This window comes from Lissotriton vulgaris, chromosome 7 (assembly GCF_964263255.1).
Source record: "Lissotriton vulgaris chromosome 7, aLisVul1.2, whole genome shotgun sequence".
In the NCBI taxonomy this organism is placed as follows: domain Eukaryota; kingdom Metazoa; phylum Chordata; class Amphibia; order Caudata; family Salamandridae; genus Lissotriton; species Lissotriton vulgaris.
Genome location: NC_141695.1, coordinates 1,738,221,726 through 1,738,246,295, shown reverse-complemented (window position 1 = coordinate 1,738,246,295; position 24,570 = coordinate 1,738,221,726). Strand labels below are relative to the sequence as shown.

General features: G+C 43.9%; 1 protein-coding gene across 4 annotated transcripts in view; it reads right to left on the bottom strand.

Moving 5' to 3' along the window:
- Nucleotides 1–1,095: 1,095 nt before the first annotated feature.
- The window catches only part of LOC147706526 (alpha-2-macroglobulin-like protein 1), a 360,239-nt gene continuing 336,764 nt past the window's right edge, over nucleotides 1,096–24,570 (bottom strand). For 2 of the 4 annotated variants that reach the window (XM_086932994.1, XM_086932995.1), the window contains 6 exons: nucleotides 23,746–23,961; nucleotides 13,136–13,260; nucleotides 8,821–8,911; nucleotides 5,832–5,900; nucleotides 4,419–4,521; nucleotides 1,096–1,345 (listed from right to left, as the gene is read on the bottom strand). In XM_086932994.1, the coding sequence (XP_086789120.1) occupies nucleotides 1,317–1,345; nucleotides 4,419–4,521; nucleotides 5,832–5,900; nucleotides 8,821–8,911; nucleotides 13,136–13,260; nucleotides 23,746–23,961 (633 nt within the window). In that variant the 3' untranslated portion in view covers nucleotides 1,096–1,316. Of the gene's footprint in view, nucleotides 1,346–2,971; nucleotides 3,283–4,418; nucleotides 4,522–5,831; nucleotides 5,901–8,820; nucleotides 8,912–13,135; nucleotides 13,261–23,745; nucleotides 23,962–24,570 lie in introns of those variants that run through there. The other 2 variants (XM_086932992.1, XM_086932993.1) reach the window with 1 other exon arrangement.

Here is a 24,570-nt window from a genome sequence, read left to right as displayed (position 1 = left end):
CTTAAACTCACTGAAGCTTAACGGAGAGAAAACCGAGGTCCTGATCTTCGGTAAGGATCAAGACACATGGTCAAGCGACTGGTGGCCCCCTTCTCTTGGAGCCTGTCCTCTGCCTTCAAAATCCGCCCGAAATCTGGGTGTGATTATCGACACCTCGCTTGCCATGACACAGCAGGTCAATAGAACTGTGTCCACCTGCTGGGGAGTTATTAAGATTCTTAGAAAAATCGCAAACAGACTGTGGTTGCTTTAGTTGCATCACGGCTGGATTACTGCAACGCGCTTTATGCAGACATCAATAAAGGCCTTATCCAACGTCTTCAGACCGTCCAGAACACGGCTGCTAGATTTGTCCTGGATGTCCCTAACATCTCCTCAGCCACTCTTGCCAGGAAGAGTCTGCATTGGCTCCCGATCCAGGCCAGGATTTCTTTTAAAATCTTGTGCCTGGTTTTCAGGGCTCTGTCTGGTGGCTGTGCTGAAGCTATAACTTCCCTTCTGGTTCCTTACACCCCCAGTAGAAACTTACGCTCTGCTAGCAAGAACCTTCTATCCATCCCTCGGACAAACCGAGTCAGATGGGGTGGAGGGGCCTTTTTCTCTGTGGCCCCTAAACTGTGGAATGCCCTCCCCTCCGAGCTAAAAACACAATCTTCTTTAGCACTTTTTAAGAAATCCTTAAAGACGTGGCTCTTCGAGGCCTACCCAAAGACACGCTCTCGGACCTAGGATTATGTTTTTGGTTAGGCGTCTTGACGCCCGATGGGCTAAGTTGCGCTATATAAGTTTATTTTCATTCATTCATTAATTTTCACTAAAGTGCATAGACCACATCCTTGCCCAAAAGTGCAAGAGACCTTACCACAGTCAAGATCCCCTTCCCCCACACATCCCCTTCCGAATAGAATCATGAGGCACCACACACACGCTTTTAGAGCGAAACTGGTTTATTTCTTTTTTGAGTTTAAAATGCTTTATTAAAAGGATAAGAACAATGTAAAACAGAAGTACAAAATAGTAGCAGGCAATAGGAAAAAATAACCTGGAATGTAGAACAAAATGCAAAGAACTACAATATCCTATTAATTAAAAAAAAAAAACTGTACTTAGTAACAGGAGCATTTTGGAGAAAACTGGTTTATTTCAAAGTGCATGATTTCCGCTCGGATCATCTCCAGTTTCACTGGAGAGGGAGATTGATGTTATCGAGTAGACAAGGGAAAGGGAGGGGACTGTACAGAGAGGGTGAGGGGGTGAGGTGATGCAACAGGAAGGCTGGGGCTGGGTGGGGCCAGAGGAGAAGAGGCCCAAGTCCACTATTCGGCGGTTTTGCTCGTGGATTCACCTGTAAGGGAGAGACAAAATACAGATCAGAAACTTAGCTCCCAGACGCTACTAGGCACTGCTGGAGAGGTGATGTAAAGGTTCAGTTACAGGAAACCAAGTATAAGCGTGCATCGTCATAAAACCTTCTGTGACCTTACAGTGCTAAATGACATGATGTAAATATTACTGCCAAAAGAACCGTCGTTAAAATGCACAAGAAGCACACCTGTGTTTCAAACATACAGCGCCCCATAGAGGCCACACATGAGACCTGCAGTGAGTGTTATGCTACCTGTGCATCAGTAGCAACTTACACCGTCAAGAGAACTAGTGTAACTTTACACTGCCAGGATACCGCACGTAACTTTACACTGCCAGGATACCGCACGTAACTTTACGCTGCCAGAACACCGCACGTAACTTTAAACTGTCAGGTGAACTAGTCTAACTTTACACTGCCAGTATACCGCATGTAACTTACACTGCTAGCAGAACTGGTGTAGCTTTACACTGCCAGTAGCAGAGCTGGTTTAGCTTTACACTGCCAACAGCAGAACTGGTGTAGCTTTACACTGCCAGCAGCAGAACTGGTGTAGCTTTACACTGCCAGCAGCAGAACTGGTGTAGCTTTACACTGCCTGCAGCAGAACTGGTGTAGCTTTACACTGCCAGCAGCACTGGTGTAGCTTTACACTGTCAGCAGCACTACTGGTGTAGCTTTACACTGCCAGGACACCAGATGTAACTTTACACTGCCAGGACACCAGATGTAACTTTACACTGCCAGGACATCAGATGTAACTTTACACTGCCAGGACATCAGATGTAACTTTACACTGCCAGGACACCAGATGTAACTTTACACTGCCAGCAGAATTGGTGTAACTTTACACTGTTGGACACCAGATGTAACTTTACACTGGCAGGAACCAGATGCAACTTAATACGGTCATGACAACTGGCGTAATTTTACACTGTTGGACACCGGATGTAACTTTACACTGTCCGTAGAAGTGGTGGAACTTAACACTGCAAGGAGAACTAGGGAGAACTGGTGTAGCTTTAAACTTCCAAGATACCTGCTCTACATCATCACTGACAGGGGACCTGATGTTCAATTACAGTGGCCAAAGACCTGCAGTAAAGTCACCTTGCCAGAAGGTGTGACCGAAGTGTACACTACTGTGGTCCCTGGTGCGAGACCTGCTGTGAATGTACAGTGGAAAGAGGCTGACCATACAGTTACACTGGCAGGACATCTGATGCAGTTACACTGCCAGAGACCCGTTGTAAAGGTACTTAACCAAGAGAGCTGGTGTAAGTGACAGTGTCAAGAGACCAGGTGTAGAGATAGGAAACCAGTGTGGAACATACACTGCCATTAGATCTGCTGTAAAACTGCACTTACAGAGACCTCATGTAAATGTTCATTGCCAAGAAACGTGGGGGCATATTAGCAAGAACCTCGTTAAAATTATAGACGTTTAAGCGGCAGGAAACTGCAGGTAAAACAGCGATAATGGGCTTGCTAATATGCATTATAAAATGCCAATAGAAATCCAGGTTAGATGTGCAGGACACCTAACCTGGGCTTCTATTGGAATTCCATTGAACATATTATCAAGCCCATTAGCGCAGTTTTAGCGGCAGTTTTCTGCCGCTAAAGCGGCGATAATTTTATCGCCTGTCTTGATAATATGCCTGTGGTGTACATGTGCAGAGCTAAAAGACTAGTGATTCTAATATACACTGCTGGGGGCTCAAGTATACATGCACTGTGCACAGTGAACTGCTGATGGGGACACTGGAGCAAGTACGGTAGGGAGAGATGGGGCAGGGAAGGGAAAGAAGAACCAGGAGAGGGAGTGAGTAAAACAGTCAAGAGCAGGACCACTGAGGGGGGGGGGGCGTGTTCGACAAGCTGCTGCAGAGAGGACTCTGTTACTGCATTGTCACCTGCAAGGGAAGGAGAAACAATGGTCAGAACAGGCTCAATTAATGGCTGGTCTCATTTCTCAGGGAGAGGTAGATTTGTCAACACTGTCCTGCAAACACAACAAAATCAATGTACCCCCATTACAATTTAGGGGGGGGGATAACACAAAGCAGGGATTACACAGCAAAATGGGCCTGCTTTCCCTAAGGAAAGCTAGCGCCTAGTAAGTACAGCTGCCCCGTGGTAAGTGGGAACGCCTGCCTTATGGGAGGCATTATTTACTTGAAGGGCTCCCCGTCTGCTGGAAGTAGTCATTTCAAAGCATTCTTGGGGAGATATCTATTGTCTAACGCAGTGCACAATTTCACAATGATGATTTATAAAGACATAGGGAGACAGTTACAGGTTGGTAAAGCATAAGCACCTGCGTAAATCAGGGGTGCTTCTTCCAGGCCTAACCCATGGTTCCCCAACTATATAGCGACGGAGAAAGTGCTGGGTTTAGACAGCAGAACCTGAGCTAGCTCCACTATCGGAAACAGCCTTTTCCCACAGGGTTCTCGCGTCGTGGTAACAGGCGGCCATTATTTAAGTGGGGCGGGTTAAGGACCACTAAATCTGCCTGCTTGGGTCAGCCATGGAGGGCAGGTCAGGTATCTAAAACATGGCCGTCCCTGGCAGAGAATTCATTCAAAGGCCTTGCATGAAGGGAGAAATATCTTGTCCATCAGAATAACTGATTTTAGTTTCTGAAGAATCAGCTCCCTTTTGGAGATCAATCTTTAAAAACAATAACTGTTGCAGGCAGGCGTGGACCTGATACTCCGCGTCTTCCCAGAAAGGAGTGAAGCTCACATGGTCTCCTACTATTTAAAAGAACGTAGATCCAGGGTTAGCAGAAGTGGCTTCAACCACTCTTTGACTCACGCCTGACCCTTTGTCCCAACCTCAGTCATGCAGCTGCCTCCTGTTTGCTACTGACGGGCTATGAGGAGTGAAAGGTCTTGAAAGTAGAAAGAACAAACATTGGTTTACATTTCATTTACTTCCTGTTCTTACTGCTGCCTTCATGAACCCCAAGACCAAGGTACCAAGAGCTGTGACCAGGACAGCAGCTCCTACCATTCGCTTTCGCTCATTGACTTCGAGGTCTCACCTTTCTCGTAGTAGTCGTAGACCATCACCGTGGCTGGCTTCATGTCCTTCACCTCATTGTCCTGCTCCAGTGAGAAGCTAAACTGATGAGGGGTCTTGTCAAGCTAACAGAGAAAACACACAAAAAATGTGAGGAACACGTTTACCACAGAAAACCTGCAAGATATTTAATGGCTACAGAGATCCACCCGCACCAACAATTGGGAAAATAAAAGTATTCAGACACCGCTGGTCAACAAGGGAAGGGTATTTGTTAGGCGCATAAGTCGTAGGCATTTTAGCTTGACTTTAGGAGATTCAAATTATATGAGGTGGAAAAAGCCACCTAATAGACCTTTGGATTAAAACTACTTTTAACGCTTTCTCCCTGTAATCAGGAGTCACAGGCTACACTCCGGACTCGTCTTTATAAGCAAAGGCTACTTCTCTCACAGTATTCACCACAGGATGCACCTCACAATGTTTCCCTTGACAACAAGTTTCCATGTAGCAGTAAAATTGAAGATGGACCATTGTGCTAAATCTTGAGGTGACTGAGTCCCCCAGAACTTCACAGCCTCCTGAATTCTAGTATTAAGGCAAACACTCATGATGATGACACTATCTTAAGTCAATACACACTGGACTCATGGCCTGACTTAGAGTTTTTTTGATAAGTAAGTGCAAAATCTGGAAGAGCGTCCACTGGTGGAGTCTACTCCCATCTTCCTGGTGGATAAAAGTCTATTAGTAGAGTCTCTGCAACATTTCGCATGGTCTACAGAAATCAGATGATTTCCCATTGCCTTCAAACTCTAAATCAGGCTGCCAATCAATCCATAATGTCACTGAAATAGTTAATGAGAATGGGAAATGGATTCTGGGAGATGTAAATAATGTTGATACAGTGTAGGTCCTCTCATGTAAACCCTCCTGTTCAGTGTTCCTATAATGTCAAGGCCTTTTAGATTTAGGGCCGATTAACAAAGGTAAACTTAGACCAAAAGTCTAAGTTTATAATTTTCTGTATTCACAAAGGTAAGTCAAGAGTCCACACTCGGGCAGACTTTACGCACCTGGGGCAGAATCTCCACCCAAGTGCGGAAATTCCTCTCCGCACCCAGAGTGGAATCTCCGCACTCGGGGGGGGAAATATCTCTCGGGCAGATCTCCGCCCCGGGGGCGGCGATTCCATCCCGAGTGCTGGCGTCAAGATACTAATCTAAGCTGTTTTGCTTTTTATGTGAATGATCATAATATGATCGAATACATTGCTACAACTACTACTACTCACAACTTACCTTTGTGAATACTGAAAAGTAGTAAAGATAGACTTTTGGTCTAAACTTAGACCAAAACACAAACTTTACCTTTGTGTATAAGGCTCTCAATGTCCAACTGTATATAATAAATAGAAGAAAAGTGCAGCTCTCACCTGATCCAGGTAGATGGTTACTTGATCTGGTCTGATTTCCAATTTCTTAACATCCTTCTTGTCCTTCAGCTGCGAACAAAAAAGCACAGTTGAGTGTATGCATCCCAGGGTCCTTGAGCCCCTCCTATTACTATGCATCTTTTTCACCCACCTGTTTATGTGCACGTCACTACTCCAGGGTGCTGCCACTCTTTCACACTCAATGCTTCCATGCATCAGTCACCTTTGTGGCTATGCTTTTTGTCTCCCTCTCCCCCCTGTTACTTGCTCTCTCGTGTCTTGCTGTCATCTTTCTCTGTCCCATTCTGTCTCACTTTGTGTATCTGTCACTGACTAGATGCGTCTTATATCAATCTGAGACTCTCTCCTCTTTGCTTTCAACACAAACTCAACCATACCCAGCTCTTCCTTTATCAGGAACTAATGTGACATCATACTTTAAATATTGTTTTGGCTCATACACGTATAGTGGCCAAATTTGAATAATAGTGATACATGTGTAAATTCTTCAACAACTTCAGAATATTACTATAGTTATCAGAATGTTTTGGAAATATAGAAGCAAGTTGGATGGTGGAACCTTTCTTTAAGAAGCACCTGACCAAAATAGCCCAATTAATATTTCCCCTCTAAATATCAACGAGGGAGTAGTGTGCACACTGACAACCACCCACCATCACAATGGCAGTTCTATATAGAACTTCGGGATACAGACGTAATTTTAAGCAAAGGTGCACCACAACAGGGACATGTGAAAACTAAGGTCTTCTAGTTTGCACAAAAGATATATACAAAAGAAATTTCTCATATGAAACCGGACAAATCTTTTCTCAAAAAAGATTTTTCTTTATTTATTCCAAATGTTAAAGGACACAGCCGACGCGTTTCGTCCCTACGGGGACTTCTTCAGGGCGAGATAAGTAGAGGAATCTCCTTTAGCGCGACGATGTTGTGTTGGAGAAGTCCAGATGTGACTTTTATGGTCAAATTGAGTGTGGTGGCTGGAACACTGGTTCAAAGACGTCCAGAGTTTCGTATGGTTCAATAAATAGCAAAATATTCTCCTAAAATTCGATAGGGGACCTGCGGTTCCTGGAACTAGCATTCATATGTAGTTTGGAGGAAAAGGGATGTGTGTTGAATAATGGGACATCCCATGGGGTCAATATTTTCAAAGATTGCAGCAAGTCAAAAGGAGTGCTTGGCCATTGATTCAGTGGCTTCAAGCAACATGACCCCTTTCTTGTATTGTTTTAGTTTATGGTATGATGTACAAATATCCGTACTCATTCGAATTCCGCTACAGATTAGTAAAAACAACGCTGTTCCAGACACGTCCGTGGTAGTGTGTCGTCCCCTTCCCGTCTGAACCAGTTCGTATAGAGCCAGGTCCCCTATCGAATTTTAGGAGAATATTTTGCTATTTATTGAACCATACGAAACTCTGGACGTCTTTGAACCAGTGTTCCAGCCACCACACTCAATTTGACCATAGAAGTCACATCTGGACTTCTCCAACACAACATTGTCGCGCTAAAGGAGATTCCTCTACTTTCAACTTCAATGTGTGCCTCATTAGCACACATGAACTTGTAAAACTTAATTTTGTTAAATGATTGCTTATGTGCAGGAAGAACACCAATCTGGAAATAATCATAAGAGGTGATTTACTTGTTCTATTTGTGCTGCAGAATGCAGCATGCATAGAAAGAGGAAAAAAGAACCTCGTTGCGCCTCCCTACCCCTCCCCTGGGAAGTCGAAGCATTCAGACGCATTTCCAGGTTTACGATATCTCGTAAATCTGAAAATGTGTCAGGTTCCATGGGTGTTGTGTGGGCCGTATTTACAAGGCCAGGAAAAGCCACAAAGCTTGGCTTTTCCTGTCCTTATAAATATGGGGCAGCAAAATGCGCTGCCAGTGCGGCACAACAAGTGCCCTTTTACCCCGCAGCAGAATATAATCTCACATTGGTAGGCAAGCGTCTCAGTGAACGGTAAGGATGCATTTGGTTCTACACCAAACTATCATTAACAAATATCATCTTTGTCTTCTACCCTTAGCAGATCCCACAGCTAGTGCTTGAAGAAGTGAAATGATGAAAGATTGCATATAGAAAGCATGTGGAAGGGGGACAACCATTTCTAATTCCACTTGTGATGGAAATAGGTAGAGAAGAGGGAATATTTATAGATATTACCACCCAAGTGCATAGATCTACAGAGCTTATACTTTTTAGGAATACATTAACAAACTATCGCTGACCAAAGGAAGGCCCTTAAACCTAATTTCTTTTGGTGGCAAATATTTTTAAATTGTTTTGGGAAAAACACCGACCACTTTTGCACCAAATAAATCAGTTGAGAAAGAAAATAATTACGAATTTTAATGGAAACGGAAACGGTTACATTTGGGAATACTGCTGCCAATCTCTATGTCTCCCCCCCCCCCCCCCCCCCCCCCCCCCAAGCAGTAAATCTGCATGAAATTCAGGTGCATGATTTTGGGAAATATTGGAATGGCTGGCCAAGCAAATTTAGTTTTTCTGGAAAATTCGCAACATGTTGCATTGATGTGTTAAGGTCAGTGACATGAAAGAGGGCATTATATGTGTGGTGGCCCTGCAAGGAACAGGTTGGAAAGGAAGTTAAATCTCTCATATTTCATGGTGTGTAGAGTAGATGTGTCCACATGATAAAAATAAGAACCAAGCTACAAAATAAAATGTGACAAATGTGACCATGCACTTTTCGGTATCATAATTTTCCACTAGGTGAAAAGCCTGCATGATTACTGTGTGCTCATTGGAGAATCTACCACGGTCATATTTTCAGAATTACTCCCGAGTATTTTTGTGAATGTTGTGACAGTCAGAAATGTGCTCCATTCAGGAAAGGAAATCCAGAGGAAATAGCAAATTTACAACCCAGATTCCGGGAGGAACATCCCCCCACTACCTTTCACCTTGAGCCGTAATTGCCCCATCTCACCTCTCGCACAGAGCTCTTCACGGGAATAAATCCGGACACCATGTCCACCACGATGAGGGCCATGTTCGAAGTCTCCCGGGTTCCGATGTAGCTGTGGAAGCAGAAAGAGGAGTGAGACATTTGTAATGCCATCCTGTTTGGACTCAATCATGGGTCAAGAGTAGACCAGATTAAAATGGTCCTCAAAAATCAAATCTCCCCCACCCTTGCACAATGCAAATATTGGATGAAGGTCTAAGGGGGTTTGGAGCAACACCGACAATCCAACATCTGGCCACTCACAGGAGAGGATTTGTTATGTTATAATTTGTATATATACGCAAGGGGTATTGCATTTACTTTGGAGGAGTCTGCTCTAAATTAACATTGAGTGATTTGTAACTTTGTGTGACAAAAGAGAGCTAAAGAAAAGGGGCTTTTGCCTCAGTGCACACTTTTGACTACCTCGGAGTGTATCACCTAGACTTAATGGGTGAACACTAGATTTAAAGAGAACACTTTAGGGTATTGGCAACGTAGAGTTGTTTTCAGTATTGTTTGGTATGTATATATTTTATGTTTTTCTGTATGGTTTTGTGCAAATTTATTTGTTTGAAGATCGGCCCCACAGTGTATGTGTGCCTTAAATCTACTTAGGTAAAAAAATCTTTGAAGTACTGAAGACTGGAGCTAGGGTAATGAAATGTTCCCGATGTTAAAATAAAAATTGAATATTAATCCCCCCATACCAATCGTTTTTGTACATGATTATTATAATTTGTATAGCGCACTAATACTTATGGGTGTCTAGTTGCTTCCGGTTCAGCATACTGTGTAAGGAAAAACTAGTTTCTAAAAAGCCATGTCTTGAGTAGATAAAGTGGAAGGGAGTTCCATTCCTTGATGGTATTGTAACTGAAACTCCTCCCACCCCAGTTCGTCCTTTCAAATCTAGAGGTGGGCATCAATTTGGCATTGGCCGAGCATAACAGTCATCCAGGATAATTTAATTAGTGCTGTTGATTTCAATACAACATTTAAATCTTTTGACAATGACACTAATACCATCCTTGAAACTGAAGATGAGACCTAGGGTGTTCCATCATTAACTGCCCCCAATAAAAAGCTGGACAGATGCAGTGCACCAGCTATTGACACTCACACTAACATTGGGGCTGAGGGCCTGTGATGGGTGCACCCCCTTTGCTTCTACTGTCCTTTACACTTTAATAGTCCAGGTGCCTTTAGCAGGATCGACTATGTACTGATTGCTCTTCCCCTCTGGAACTTTGGTATAGACAAGAAAGTCATACCTGGGGTAGCTATCGATCATAATGCCCTGCACTGCACATTGAATATACAGCTGCGGCCCGTGCAGGTAAGAGCAGTGGGGCCCGGTTGCGGGATTCCGACGAACGAAGACGAGGGGAAATTAAATAAATCATCAATTTCCCTCATCGTCCGTAAAAATCCCCCCTCCTGGCGCTCCACCGCCTCGCTGCTATTACCTGCACGGACCGCGGCCGATAATATATTCAGGCACTTTGTAAGCATTCCCTTTCACATAGAGTGGATTTTATCCCTTCTAATACCAGGCGTAGAGTGAATGGCTCATTGTTGCCGCTAAGCCCGTTTTAATAGGGCCTTGGATAACGCTCTTACGCATCTTACCAGCTCTATTTGCTCACAACACGCTAACTATGATGCCCTTGATCTTTATGTTTCTGATCCAAACAACTGTTCTGCCTATATGAATATGCGAAGCAACTTAATTGCAAAAGGGATGGCCACCCCTCTAGTTGGAAAGCGGCTGCGATTGTTCCTGTGCATAAAAAGGTCCCTAGGGATTCCCCCAATTAATTAAGTCCTATTAGTCTAATTGGTGAGACCAAAAGATCTTTTGCAGCAGATATTGTATCATCTCGACCACTGGATAGAGGAACACAGTGCTTTGTCGAATCTCCAAGAGGGCTTCAAAAGCCAGGTTAGATTTATTACCATCTACTGGAAAACTGTTCTACTTGAAAAGTGACACTCATACCTGGTGTTTGTGGACTTCAAATCCGCGTTCGACCTAGCCCCCCATTCTAAACTATGGGAGACGCTGAAGAACAATAAGATCCTGTTAGACTTTTGGGCTATATTTATTCATCAGGATATGTACGCCCAAGTCCGCTGGGGGTGAACTGACTGAGAAGGTTTAGGTCCATAAAGGTGTCTGCGAGGGAAGCATTTTTGTGCCCACATTGTTTTCTTTATTGTTTGCGGATGACCCTTTACTTATATCTAAGACACCATCAGGCCTATAAATCTTGATAGATAGATTCCTGTCTTTACGCAATGACCGTGGGTTGGTGATCAATCACCCAAAAACTAAATTCATGGCCATTAGCCCATATCGGTCTTACATAGGTTCCATCATGTTAGAGGGAAAACCTTTGGATAAGGTAAATGAGTTCAATTACATGAGTTTAACATTGTCCAAAGATATATCTTGGTCTTGCCATTTGGACAACAGCTATTTGAAATGAACCCATCAAGCCATAGCTATCATAAGGCTATACAAATCCTCTATATGTAGATACATTTCTCTTGCCCTAAAAATTTGTAGACATCATGCCCCTATAGTTTTAGAGAGACCATTCAACTTTACCAAGTGTTTTAGTTGTGGCTTAGGGATATGGTGGAGGGAGCAACTGTATTGCGTCTCCTCACTGACGAGTAACTTTGGTTCTCCGAGGCAAAATGGTCAACTTAGGGCTTGTGGAGGTGAATCACATCTCGCACTGCGACCCACCCATCCACGATAACTTACCCCCAATCATTTTAACAGAGAACTTCACTTTCTCTCTGCATGAGATTATAGGGAAGGTGTACTACAGCTATGAGCTCAGGTTTTCAGATAAAAACGTTTGTTGGATAATTTTCCAACAGAAACACTTTTTTTTCAATAGTTTTCCACTAAAACATTTAATACTGTGAAATGTATCTGCTAAAGGTAAGGTTTGCTGGGTTGTTTATTGACAAAATCCTAGCTGCGCTCTGTTCTGCCCCACTCTTTTTTAAAAGAGTCCAAATATATAGAAGTAGGCCCATTTCCACATTGGAATCCATCAGATTCATCTTCTCTGTCACTTATTTAATCCAAATTTATGATTTTAACATTTCCTAACCATCAAAGAATCATTGTGCTGTGGACACATGGAAGCGTGGATCCATTGGTGGCAACAGTGAGCGGGAACCCCAACACTACAACAGCCATGAGTATGGTGGAAACTGCTACTACACTGAAAAGATGTTTACTCTGTGGCAAAGAAATGTAGTTTTGTAATACAAAGCTATTTGGTGACTGTTACTGTTAAGTAATGATTAATTTCATCCTAATTATTATAACCTTCTCATTTTAATCTATGTGTCATCACAGTTTCTATTGTAAAGGGTTTCTGAACCAATAGTGATGCTATTGTCAAATGGATATGCAAGGTTCACCAAGCACAGATATATCACCTTGCTGGAGACTGCCTTTAAGGGCCTCTACTAAAAGTAAGCTCAATGTTACTAACCAAAGCAAAACATATGAGGAAGCAGGAGTACTTCTTTCAGTAGTAAAATCCGTCCTCCAAGAATCTTACTCTCAGATTTTAGGATAGAAAACATGAGGTAACATTGGGGCAACCTGCCATCTTTTCCGAACATGGAAGAAACCCCAAGTGAGGCAGGAAGCGTGGGAGATGAACATTCTGCAGGTAGTTTCCACATTAGAATTACAGATCCACCAGGCCTGTCCTCTCCATTTTCTCTATTAAGGTAGCTTTCTAATGCCTCCAGAGAGTCAATGGTGGTTACTAATGTTGCTAAGGCTCTCGAATTGGCACCCACCTCAATAACACTTCACTGGTAACCAGGTGCAGCATTACCTGCACTCTCAGTAACAGTTCATGAATGTGGGTGGGTTTTTGACATTTAACTGTTTTCTAAATGTTCAATTGTTTAGTTATTAGACATAAAAATGATATATATTATAAAGTTTTTCTTCCCCAAGACAAAATGCAGATCTATTTAATTTCTTAAGCAGTTTTACTTATTTCCCTGAGAATAAAGACAAATACAACTATATTTTGCTTACATTTTTTAAACTATTGAAATAAGGGCTTGTAGGGTGGTTGCACCCACAAAAACCATGAAAATTTAAAATTTTACACAATTGCCCAAGTACATTTCAAATTGAAGCTTTACTTAATTCCCCATTTAGATACTTCCTCGACTGCTGGACATTTTCACGATGACTGGAAACCTGGTAAGTATGTGGTATAATCATGATGTAAGAGATTCTCACCTGGCAGTGACTGTGACCCCGAACTTTGATTTTGCTGCTTCTGTGCAACTCTCCGGATCTGTCCTTACAGCCAGCTTGAAAGTGGCATCACTCTTCGGAGGCGGAATGTTGTACCTCAAAGTTGTCTGCCAGGAAAAAAATTTAAATAAGCAAATTGAGTAAATCTGACAGAGCCCCAGATAAAAAAGGGAGGTAGTTTTCAGATTTGCTGCTATTGAGAAGCCTTTTAAAAATATTTTATTAATGTAACTTAAAAGAATCATTGAGTAGTGCGGTCTCATCTCCTTGGCCTTAGATACAGAACAACTTGGAAAATCAAGGTCTACTGTCCACAGAACACCAACCGGCCCATTCAGGAGAACCATTCAGGTCAAGGGTTTTTCTGCTCATGGAAACACTTATTGGTATATTTTATTCTAAATTGATCGAGGTACTACCTGATGATGTAGAGGCATGTCAACACAAGTGGGCTTTGTGTTTCAATTTGTTATTGAAATTTATACATAAAAACACATATTATATTAACTGTATGCATAGTCATACAATAAATATAGAAGAAATCTTTTTATATAAGCATATAGTAAAACTTTCTAAATGATTAATCATGCTATATAAATTAATACATAACAAACATAGATGCAAAGACAAATATGTGGATTTATATTGAGGCCATAAAAGATGGAATTAAGGGAAGGGGGAAGAGAAAGGGAAAGAAAGAAGGGATCACAAAAGAAAGCGATAAAGGGAAAATGTACAAATATGAAGCATAATGCATTGTGAGTATGTTCCAAGGAAAAGAAGGAGACACTCATAACAAAGTAATTATGCTGATTCAAAGAAAGATAAAAAGTAATATTCTTTGCTAAAACAAAATTAAATAAATTACATTATACCATATGTATGTGGATATATTGTTACAGAGCCAAGGGAGATGAAGTAGGAAAAGGAGTTACAAGATAAGAATAGAGAAAGATAATGAAATGGACAATATAGAGAAATGTGCAAACAATAAATGAAAACAAGGTATATTGTGGAGAATGAAAGTGTAAGCAGAGAAACACACATGTATAAATATATATATTAAAAGATACAGAATTCCATATAAATGCTCTGGTGAGTAGCTATTAAAAACAACAACAAATAGTAGATAAATACAATGTATTAGGATTTATAACCACCAATAATGAATAATGAGTGAGAGTAAGAGGAAAGAGACCTTAAATTACTGCATAGATGGGTTATTAACATTAGCATCAGTATTTGAAGTTAGAAAAGGTGACCATACTCAAAGAAAGAGATCAGATTGTTCTCTTCCAGGGGATCCTCATCAATAGTCATAAGCACTGAATATTCCCGCCCATGTGCGGGACCCCGGAAACAATATAAAAATATATATGTAACAAACACATGTCTCGCTCCAAATATATGTAAATACATATATCATTTTTCTCAAACCAATGCAGCTCTAAAACCAACGCTAGACAATGTAAACATTTGTATATGTACAGCAATTAGAAAGGAAACAAAAAACACATTAGGTCAAATAGTCCTTGAACTTTGTGTTTTAATGAGTAAAGACACTCATAATCTCGAAAATTGCTCATAAAAGACATTGTCAGCCATAGGCTGCATTGAAAAGTATTAACACAGAAACTGAAAGCATTTTCAGTTAAAACTGGCACTGTGCCTTTAAGGCAGCCATGACCCCAGGCTTCCCATCATGCCTCAGGGGTGACAGTTAGGCCAGTTGTTCTTTCCGGCTCTTTCAGTCAGGACCCTGGTTAAACAGCTCCCACCTTTTTTTGACTTTGTCAAAAATATTTGGTGTTATCCTTCAATTTTTGTATTCAGTCGACGGCTTTTAGCCTTAGCGAGCTAGTGCTACCTTTTTTGGGCTCAAAAAAGGTAAATTTTTTGTCAAAAATGCCTTCGCTTTTTGATACCTGCCCTTCCTGTGGGAAGAAGAAAGCTAAGACTGATACACATCCTGTGTGTATTCTCTGTCTTCCTGACTCCCATTCTGCAGAAAAATGTGATCACTGCAAGTCCTTGTCAAGTAAAACTCTCAAGGGCAGAGAAAAAAAAATCTGAATTTATGGGCCTTCTGAGAGAGGTAGGTCTCCAAAGAGACAGAAAAAGCGGAGGGCGCGGTCGACGTCGAGAGATGTCCCGATTTGCTCCCCTTCGGCGTCGAAGGTTCCACCGACGACTAGTCAACTCCCCTCGACGGTGAAGACTTCAGCGTCAAGAGTCAAGGTAACTCCGCTGCCGTCAACCGGGCGACGTGCAGCGTCGAGAGAGTTTGCCTTCGAAGCATGGCAGCTCGAGGTCGAAACCTCCGCCGTCGAAGCCTCAGGTCCAGTCTTCGGCGTCGAAGCCTCCATCAAAGCCTAGTCATTGGCGTTCGACGTCGAGGCATCCTCCATCGGCGTCCCATCATCGACGCTAGACGTAGAGGCACCCTCCGTCGGCGTCCCATCATCGACGCTAGACGTCGACGCACCCTCCGTCGGCGTCCCATCATCGACGCTCGACGTTGAGGCACCCTCAGTCGCCGTCCAGCCATCGGCGGTCGACGTCGAGACATCCTCCGTCGGCGTCTCACCATCAACCCTCGACGTTGAGGCACCCTCCGTCGTCGCCAGCACATTGGCGTTCGATGTCGAGACATCCATCGAAGTCCAGTCGAGGGCATTCAGCTTCCAAGCATTCTCCGTTGGCGTCCAGTCTTAGGCGCTCGACGTCAAGAAGGCCTCCGTCGGCGTCACCTCACCAGCGTTCGACGTCGAGACATGGAACTCCAGTGCAGTCTCCTCAGATTCACCATTCATCGGCACAGCCTCAGCCAGTGGTGGCACAACACACCGAGACGCTGAGCCGGCCAGGTCAGTCTTCGAGTCATGGGCCTATATCTCAGAGGTCCTCAAGAACAGCTTCAGCTGCGGAAGGTGACCAGGGCTCTCCAGTGAGCATCAGTCACTCTGCCAAGAGGAAGAGAACTCCAGAACATCGTGGTTCTCACAGTCGCACAACTTCTCCCGTGAGCCTGTCTTCCTCATCATGTGCATCTTCCGGCCCTGATGTGATCATTTATACATCGGGCGGCGAAGGATCTAGGCATTCTCCTTCACCTACTCCACATGGGCGAAAGGATGTAACACCTGCAAGCTCTCCAGTGAGGGACGCCGCACAGCAGACTCCTGCTGTCAGACTTTCTCTGCGATGGTATGCACCGCTACATAACTGGGCTACAGACAAGGAGACAGCGTCTTGATTGCAGCAGCCGATCTCTAGGCCTAGAGAATGGTCTCGCTCTTCGGTGAGGTCCAAAGGAAGATCACGCTCCCCAGTTCGCCGTAGGGAAAGATCACGCTCCAGGATTCGATCCTTCAGGCGTAGATCAAGATCTAGGAGCAGGAGGAGAGAACAAAGATCACCTACTACCTCTTCTCCGACACACTCCCATAGAGACTACTCGCCCACTCTGACGGATTCCCTGCCATCAAGGGTATCTCCGATTGATGAGATCTTCACCTTTCAGGACATACTGGGTAGAGGGGCTCTAAAACTGGGAGTTCCCTTACCAACTCCGCAGGTCAACACCTCCGTGATTTTTGAAACGCTGCATCAAAGGTGGGCACCTAAACCCCTTTTGCCGTTAGTGCCTGGTATTATAGATCGGTAATGGAGGTATTCCTCATTCCAGCAACGGTCAAAGCGGCTCCGGCGAGGATCCTGAAGAAATACAGATCTCCAGAGGAGGACCCTCTTTTTCTAAGAGATGATCCGCCCCCGGACTCAGTAATCATCGCAGCAGCGAAAAAGTCTAGTGTGGTTTCCTCTTCTGCCACTGTACCTCCGGACAAGGACAGCAAGACTCAAAAATTCGTGGGGGAGACGAGTCTGTAGTACTTCGGTGTCTTTTCTTAAGGTTTCCAACGCAGAGGCCCTTTTGGGGCGTTACGAAAGGTCCCTGTGGGATTCTCTACAGCGTTTTGTGGACAAGCTCCCTCAAGAAGACCGTAAGGATTTTGAGGAGATCCTTCTGGAAGGCAGTCAAGTCTCCAACAAAATAATAAGTGCCGCAGCAGACGGGGCTACCCTTGCGGAGCATGGATATGCCCATGGAATTTCGGCAAGGAGATCATCCTGGTTGCGCCTAACGGATTTAAAACCAGAAGCCCAGCGCGCATTCTGAACTTGCCTTTTTCAGGGACTTCACTGTTTGGAGCGAGCACGGACGAAGAGATGCAGCGCATGAGAGCAGAACTGGACACTGAAGGCGGTAGGGCTCGAAAAGAAAAAAGAATTCAAAAAGAATACAGCTCCTACAACAAGGGCTCTTCAAAACAGCGGGTTCAAACCCCTAACTGGCAGAAGAGTCAAGACCAGCAGGGTCAGCAAAAGTCCCAGTATAGAGGAAAGTGTAATTCCAGAGGAGGAGGGAATCAACGCCAGGGCAACAATACCGGCAAAGCCCAGTCAAAGCAATGACTCTTTCCCTCCCCCAGTGCCGTGGACCACTCCAGTGGGGGGAAGCCTTGCGGGTCATTTGGAAGAGTGTCGAAACATCACAAACGACAGATGGGTGTTATCTACATTCTAGAATGGATACCGTCTTCGTTTCAGTCATAAGCCTCCACTTGTTCACCCGATGGCAACATTGAATCATCAGTTATACCTTCTGCAAAAAGAAGTGGCCACTCTTCGAGAAGTCAGCCATCGAGAGAGTGCCAGTGTCTCAAATGGGAAAGGGAGTGTACTCCCGATATTTTCTGGTCAGAAAAAAGGGACAAAAGGCAGAATACAGACCCATTCTGGACTTGCGAACTCTCAAACTGCCCGTCAAAAAAGTTTGCATGTTGGCGCTTCACCAAATATATCCCATCTCAGGAGGGGAGATGGGATGTGCTCGCTGGACCTCCAAGATGCCTACTTTCATGTTCCAATACACCCCAGTCACAGAAGATTTCTTGGGTTCCGGATGGGGACCTCCCACTATCAGTTCAAAGTCCTGCCGTTTGGGTTGAGGTCGGCTCCCCGGGTGTTCACGAAGTGTGTTGCAGTGGTAGCAGCCGCTCTATGCCGCAGAGGGGTCTTCGTATACCCATACCTGGACGATTGGCTGTTGAAAGATCCTTCCCCAGACAGTGTAAGAAGTCAGTTCCAGACTTGCATAGAGCTCTGCCAGTGACTAGGGCTACATGTAAACTTCGGAAAATCAGTCTCAACCCACCCAGAAGATTCACTTCCTAGGAGCTCTGCTAAACTCCGAAGTAGGAAAAGTGTTTCCTTTGGAGGAGAGACAGTTTGATAACCCAGAAATGTCAGCTGGTACTTCGCAGCAAGGCTCAGAAAGTGCGCCGGATTGCCTCCCTGCTAGGGTCGATGGCATTATGCATATTCCTGGTCCCGAATGCCAGACTTCGAATGCGTCCTCTTCAGCAGTATCTGGAGGACAAGTGGGACCAACAATCGGCTCGCTGGGACGATCACATTACTCCGACGCAGCTCGAGCTTCCATTCCATGGTGGACCAAAAGACAAAATATGCAGGTGGGGGTTCTGTTCCATCAACCTCCCCCTGTACAGACACTGATCACGGAGGCTTCCCTTCTAGGTTGGGGAGCGCACATGGGTCAACTACAGATGCAAGGTCTGTGGTCTCACAAGGAAAGTACCTACCACATCAACATGCTGGAGCTGAGAGCAGTCCACCTGGCTCTCAAGGCGTTCCTTTCCTCGATTCACGAAGCTTCAGTTCTAGTACAGACGGACAACACCACCACAATGTACTACTTGAACAAGCAGGGGGAACTCGCTCACGAACTCTATCGTTGGAAGCACAACAGATCTGGCATTGGCTTCTGACTCGCAAGTTGTCCATCACAGCAGTCCACCTCCCAGGAGAGCAGAATGTGAGGGTGGACGCTCTAAGCCGTCATTTCGACAAAAGGGAGGATTGGGTCTTGCATGACGCAGTGGTAGAAGAAATTTTCCAATCCTGGGGTCGTCCCACCATAGACCTGTTCGCGGATGACCAAACCACAAAATGCCAAGACTTCGCCTCCAGGTTCTACCGGCCAGGATTGAGAGGGAATGCTCTTTTGATCGACTGGTCAGGGGAATTGGTGTATGCTTTTCCGCCCCTTCCATTGATCCCGAAGGTGGTGAGCAAGTTAACACACTCGTGCACAACGATGATTCTCATCGCCCCGGCCTGGCCGAGGCAATGGTGGTACACGGACCTGCTTCACCCGTCAGTGACTCCTCACAAGAGGCTACCATGCAGGCCGGACCTGTTGTCCAAGATGGGCGGGAGGATTCACCATCCCAACCTTCCGCCACTGAGCTTGGCAGCATGGCTCCTGAGGTCATACAGTACGGACATCTAGGGCTGCCAGAGGACTGCATGTTCATCCTAAAAGAGGCAAGGTGGCCCTCCACAAGACATTCTTATGCATGTAAGTGGAAGCGATTCTATATGTGGTGTATACAGAATGATCATAATCCAGTTCAATGTCAGGAAGAAGCAGTTCTTCCTTTTTTGTTATATCTGGCTAAAGCGGGTTTAAAGTTTAATTCCATCAAGGTGCACCTAGCTGCTATAACAGCATATAGGAGGTCACCTTCTCAAACCTCTTTTTTCCAGTTGCCATCGGTCAAGGACTTCATGCAAGGGTTGAAAAAAGTATACCCTCCAGTGAGTCCTCCTTCTCCACCCTGGGAGTTGAACCTGGTGCTATCCCACCTTTTGAACCCATTCATAAAGCTACTTTACAACATCTTTCCTGGAAAGCAGCTTTTTTGGTGGCAATCACGTCAGCTCGTAGGCTGAGCGAAATTCAAGCTCTCTGTTCCTCTGAACCCTATATGGTGTTCCATTTGACTAGAATGGTGCTACGGACGCATCCATCTTTTCTTCCTAAAGTGATGTCAGATTTTCATGTAAATCAGACCATTTCTCTGCCCACTTTCTTTCCCAATTTCTCTACTCCAGCTGAGAGGGCTCTACATTCTCTAGACCTGAAAAGAGTTTTAAAATTCTATCTAGATAGGTCTAAGGGTATTCGTCACTCTGATCATCTCTTTGTTAACTATGGATCGATCAGGACAGGTCATTCTGCCTCGAAACGTTCTATTTCTAGATGGATCGTTTCATGTATTAAGCTTGCTTACCAGCTAGCGCAGAAGCCCCTGGGTTTTCCTCCCAAAGCGCATTCCACCAGAGGGAGAGCTGAGACTGCGGCTTTCCTCAATAATGTACCCATGTCTGAGATCTGTAAGGCGGCGACCTGGAGGTCCGTCCATACATTTACCAGACATTACTGTCTTGATTCTGACACAAGAGCAGATACCCAGGTCGGCCAGGCCTCCTTGCGGAATCTGTTTAACAGCTAATTCGGGCTGTTATGATTGGTCTTTTTAAGTTGGGTCATGTACTTCTCATTTACCTGCAGGTGTTTGATGGGTTTGCTATTCTATTCAGTGCTTATGACTATTGATGAGGATCCCCTGGAAGAAAAGGATAAGTTACTTACCTGTAATCCTAGCTCTCTTCCAGGGGTATCCTCATCAAAGTCATAAGCACACCCACCCGCCTCCCCAGGTAATTGAGAGATGTACGTATCTAACTTGACTTCAGGGTTATGCAAAGAACTGACCTAACTGCCACCCCTGAGGCATTATGGGAAGCCTGGGGTCATGGCTGCCTTAAAGGCACGGTGCCAGTTTTAACTGAAATGGCTTTCAGTTTCTGTGCTATTCACTTTTCAATGCAGCCTATGGCGGACAATGTCTTTTATGAGCAATTTGAGATTTATGAGTGTTTTTACTCATTAAAACACAAAGTTCAAGGACTATTTGACCTAATGTGTTTTTTGTTTCCTTTCCTAATTGCTGTACATATACAAATGTTTACATTGTCTAGCCTTGGTTTTAGAGCTGTATTGGTGTGAGAAAATGATATATCTCGCTCCAAATATATGTAAATACATATATGTGTTTTTTACATATATATTTTTATATTGTTTCCGGGGTCCCGCACATGGGCGAGAATATTCAGTGCTTTTGACGATGATGAGGATACCCCTGGAAGAGAACTAGGATTACAGGTAAGTAACTTATCGATCCTGTATGTTGTATATAATACGTTCCTAGGAAGCGGTTTGCATCATGGTCACCATCCATGTTTCTTATGATGGTGGTTGAGACTATTTCCATTGCCGTAATATACAAATTTTGGCTGTAGCTAAGGCTGTGTGTAATAGTCGGGCTTGTGGTTTAGAAAGGGATTGTGATTGACGTGTATCATGCAGATGAATGGTAGCATGCGAAAGTTGAATTTGTAGACAAGTGGGCTTTGAAGCTAGGGCAAAAAGAAATCTATATTATAGATTCCTTAAGTCTTGCGAATCAAGTCCTGATGACGGGGAGGATGCGTACCCATGGCTATTTATGACTTGTATTATACTCCAAGAAAGATCTCCAAATGGGCTACATCTGCGGGGACTAAATGTAACAGATGCAGTTAGTTTGCTGCGAATGCAATCCATATGTTTTTTTCTTGCCCAAAATTAGCTGAATTTTTTTTTGTCTATTGAACGTTTTTTGGGATCAATAATGGGACCAACAGTATGTATAACTGGGGAATTGGTGCTGATTGGGCTTAATTCAGATACCAATGCTCATACAAGATCTAATGCAATTAAGTATTTTTTGTTTATTTGTATGGCAACGGTGTGTGCTAGTATTACAAAGGAGTGGATCAACCTTGAACCTCCGTCTTTTTTGAGTTGGCGGGCAAGATTATTGTCTATATACAACTTGGAAATAGCCATTTATAAGGTTAAGGGGAGAAGAAAGAGCGGAATGGGAGCTAAGATCTGGGCCCCCGTCACTGACTGGATTTAAAGCGCAACTGAGTAGAAGTCAAATTTTTTTTTGTAGTGGATATGGCGTCTTTTCTTGTATTAATTTGGGCTATTATATGTTGAGCTATGCTTATTGGCTCTTTTTTTGACTCTTGTTGCTGCTGCTTCCCTCCTTTTTAGATGCCTTTATATGTGTTGTATTATGTGATGTACTTATTCCTTGCATAAAAAGGGGAAAACCAATAAAAAAAATGTTTTTAAAAAAAGAAAATGCCTGGTGCAGTCCAGGAATCTGACCCATTAAAAAATGGAAACATCAAGTAGCAGATTATGCTGAATCAATAGATTTAACCCAGGAAAAGCCTTGATGAGTCTGTGCTTCTGGGCTTTGATACTCTAGAATCTTACAAAAGAAAGGTTTTGTACATTGTCAGCTCTTATACTTGAAAATGCAGAGCACCAAAGGGAAAACCTAGACCCGCAGATGAATAACGTTCATGGAAATTAACTGAGGGTTTCAAGCTGAGGGTGTTGCAATCCATTGTAGGAAATCTGATGGATCTCATCAAGGAAATCCTGGAAAAATCCAGGACAAGAATCGGACAATAGGAGGTTGTGGTAGAGGGACTCCCTGCAGTACAGGTCTGGATTATTATCCCATTGTGTTTTAAACTTTAGAAAAATCTCAAGAATATAAATGCCAATGAATTGCAGAGAAGTAAATTGTTAAGGATTCATGTACTGCATTTTTGATAAATGGGATTTAATAATTTTCCACAAAAAATGCCCTACAGTGATGCGGGCTCCTAGCGCGTGAAGATCCAGGCTTCATTGCAAGTTTATATCCATATATTTGCATAAACACAGTGCTGAATTTGTAACCAAATAAGTGTTGGGGACTAAACATTCAGCTCAGAAGCCCATGGCTAATGCTACAAAAAGTGGGGGTTCAGAATCCCGAGACATGTTAGTCCTGATTCCACCCCTTGTTTTTTCTATCCTCCATCAGAGAGTCCCTGCTCCTTTATCTCACTATTTCAGGTTCTGTCATCCCTGCTTTCTTTGTCACTGTTTTACTGTCTTTCTCTTCTTCCTTTTCTCCTTTTGTGTTTTCTCTCTCTTGCACTGGGTAAAGGTGTGATGAGGAAAAATGAGCCGGGCCCCAAAACTGAATGTTGGTGGGCCCCATCTGCAACCACCGGCTGAAATTAAGTACTGCATAAACCATAATGGATTCAACATGAAATGTTGACAATTTGTAACCAGAACAATCATCTACAAGAGCGGCTTTTATTCAGGACATGCCTGTAGCCTCATTCAGTAAACAAAACGCCCTATTTGGGAGTGCGGCTGTCTACATAACTTAGCATGTCGCATGCCAACTAATGCTCATCGGCTGGGCTAGTCTACAGAGAGAAGGAGGATTACAGTCTAACCATCAAGAAATATTAGGCCTTCCTTCCTAGGAATCCTTGCACCTCACACTGATAAAATAAACCTATGCTTGAACCTTCTATCTCTTGTCTACAAAAATCTGAGGCTTTTATTCTACAAATGCCTGACATTTCGGGGACTTCTTTCTTCTCCCTGAAGAAGCCTGGGGTGACAGCAGTCCTTCAGCCACATTCCAGAGATCCCAAACTATTCCTCATTCAGAGCTCCTGTGTGGAAATTCCCAAGTTCTCCGGCAGGATACGGTTTATAACAAAACGATCCCAAAATTTGAGTTCTCACTTACCTGCACATACACACAGCCCTTCCCTCCTGCCGATATAGTGTATTCTCCTGGAACCTTTGCGAGTGGTGCTTGCTGCATCAGAAGCCGATTCTTGTTGTCCACATGGAACTGCTGTTGGATCTCGCCCCCACATTTGACAGTCACAGTGACATCTCCCTTTTCGCTGAAGGTGGCCCCGGCATATCTGGCCAGAGCCATGAGAGCTACCACTGTATCCTAGGAACATAGAGGCAACATGGTTACTGGAAAGTGCCCATACACAAGCAGAATTGTTGTAACAGTGACCACGCACCTGGAGTGCAACAGCGCTACCACACTCGCACCTACAGAATAGCGGATCATCGGATGCACTCACACAGATCAGGTCTATTCACCTGTGCAAACACTAACAAGACAATCATTGCTGCAAGCCTCTGCCCACACAATGACTGAGTGGTAGTTCACAATTCTCCTACATCCCCATTAACACATCTTTAAGAACCTGAAAGTGGCAACGCACCAGCACCTACCCACTGGCAGGAAAATGAAAGATTACACATTGTCAGAATGGTGGGAACTGACTAGTACATGCAATATTCTGTGACAAGTGACATCACATTTCTTTTTGGGGCAGCTTTTGTTTATTCTGTGAAACCATCCATGAAGACACAGGTCTCTGCATCAACCACCCATATCTCAGAAAACGAATCCCAAAAGAACTAGACGTAGTCTGTGAGGTAGGGCCACCATTCACTATTAGCTTAGACTAGCATGTAAGCAGTTCATGAATCAGGTAGCTCTCTCCTCTGGAAGACCAACATGACCTACCTATTAACCTGAGCATGG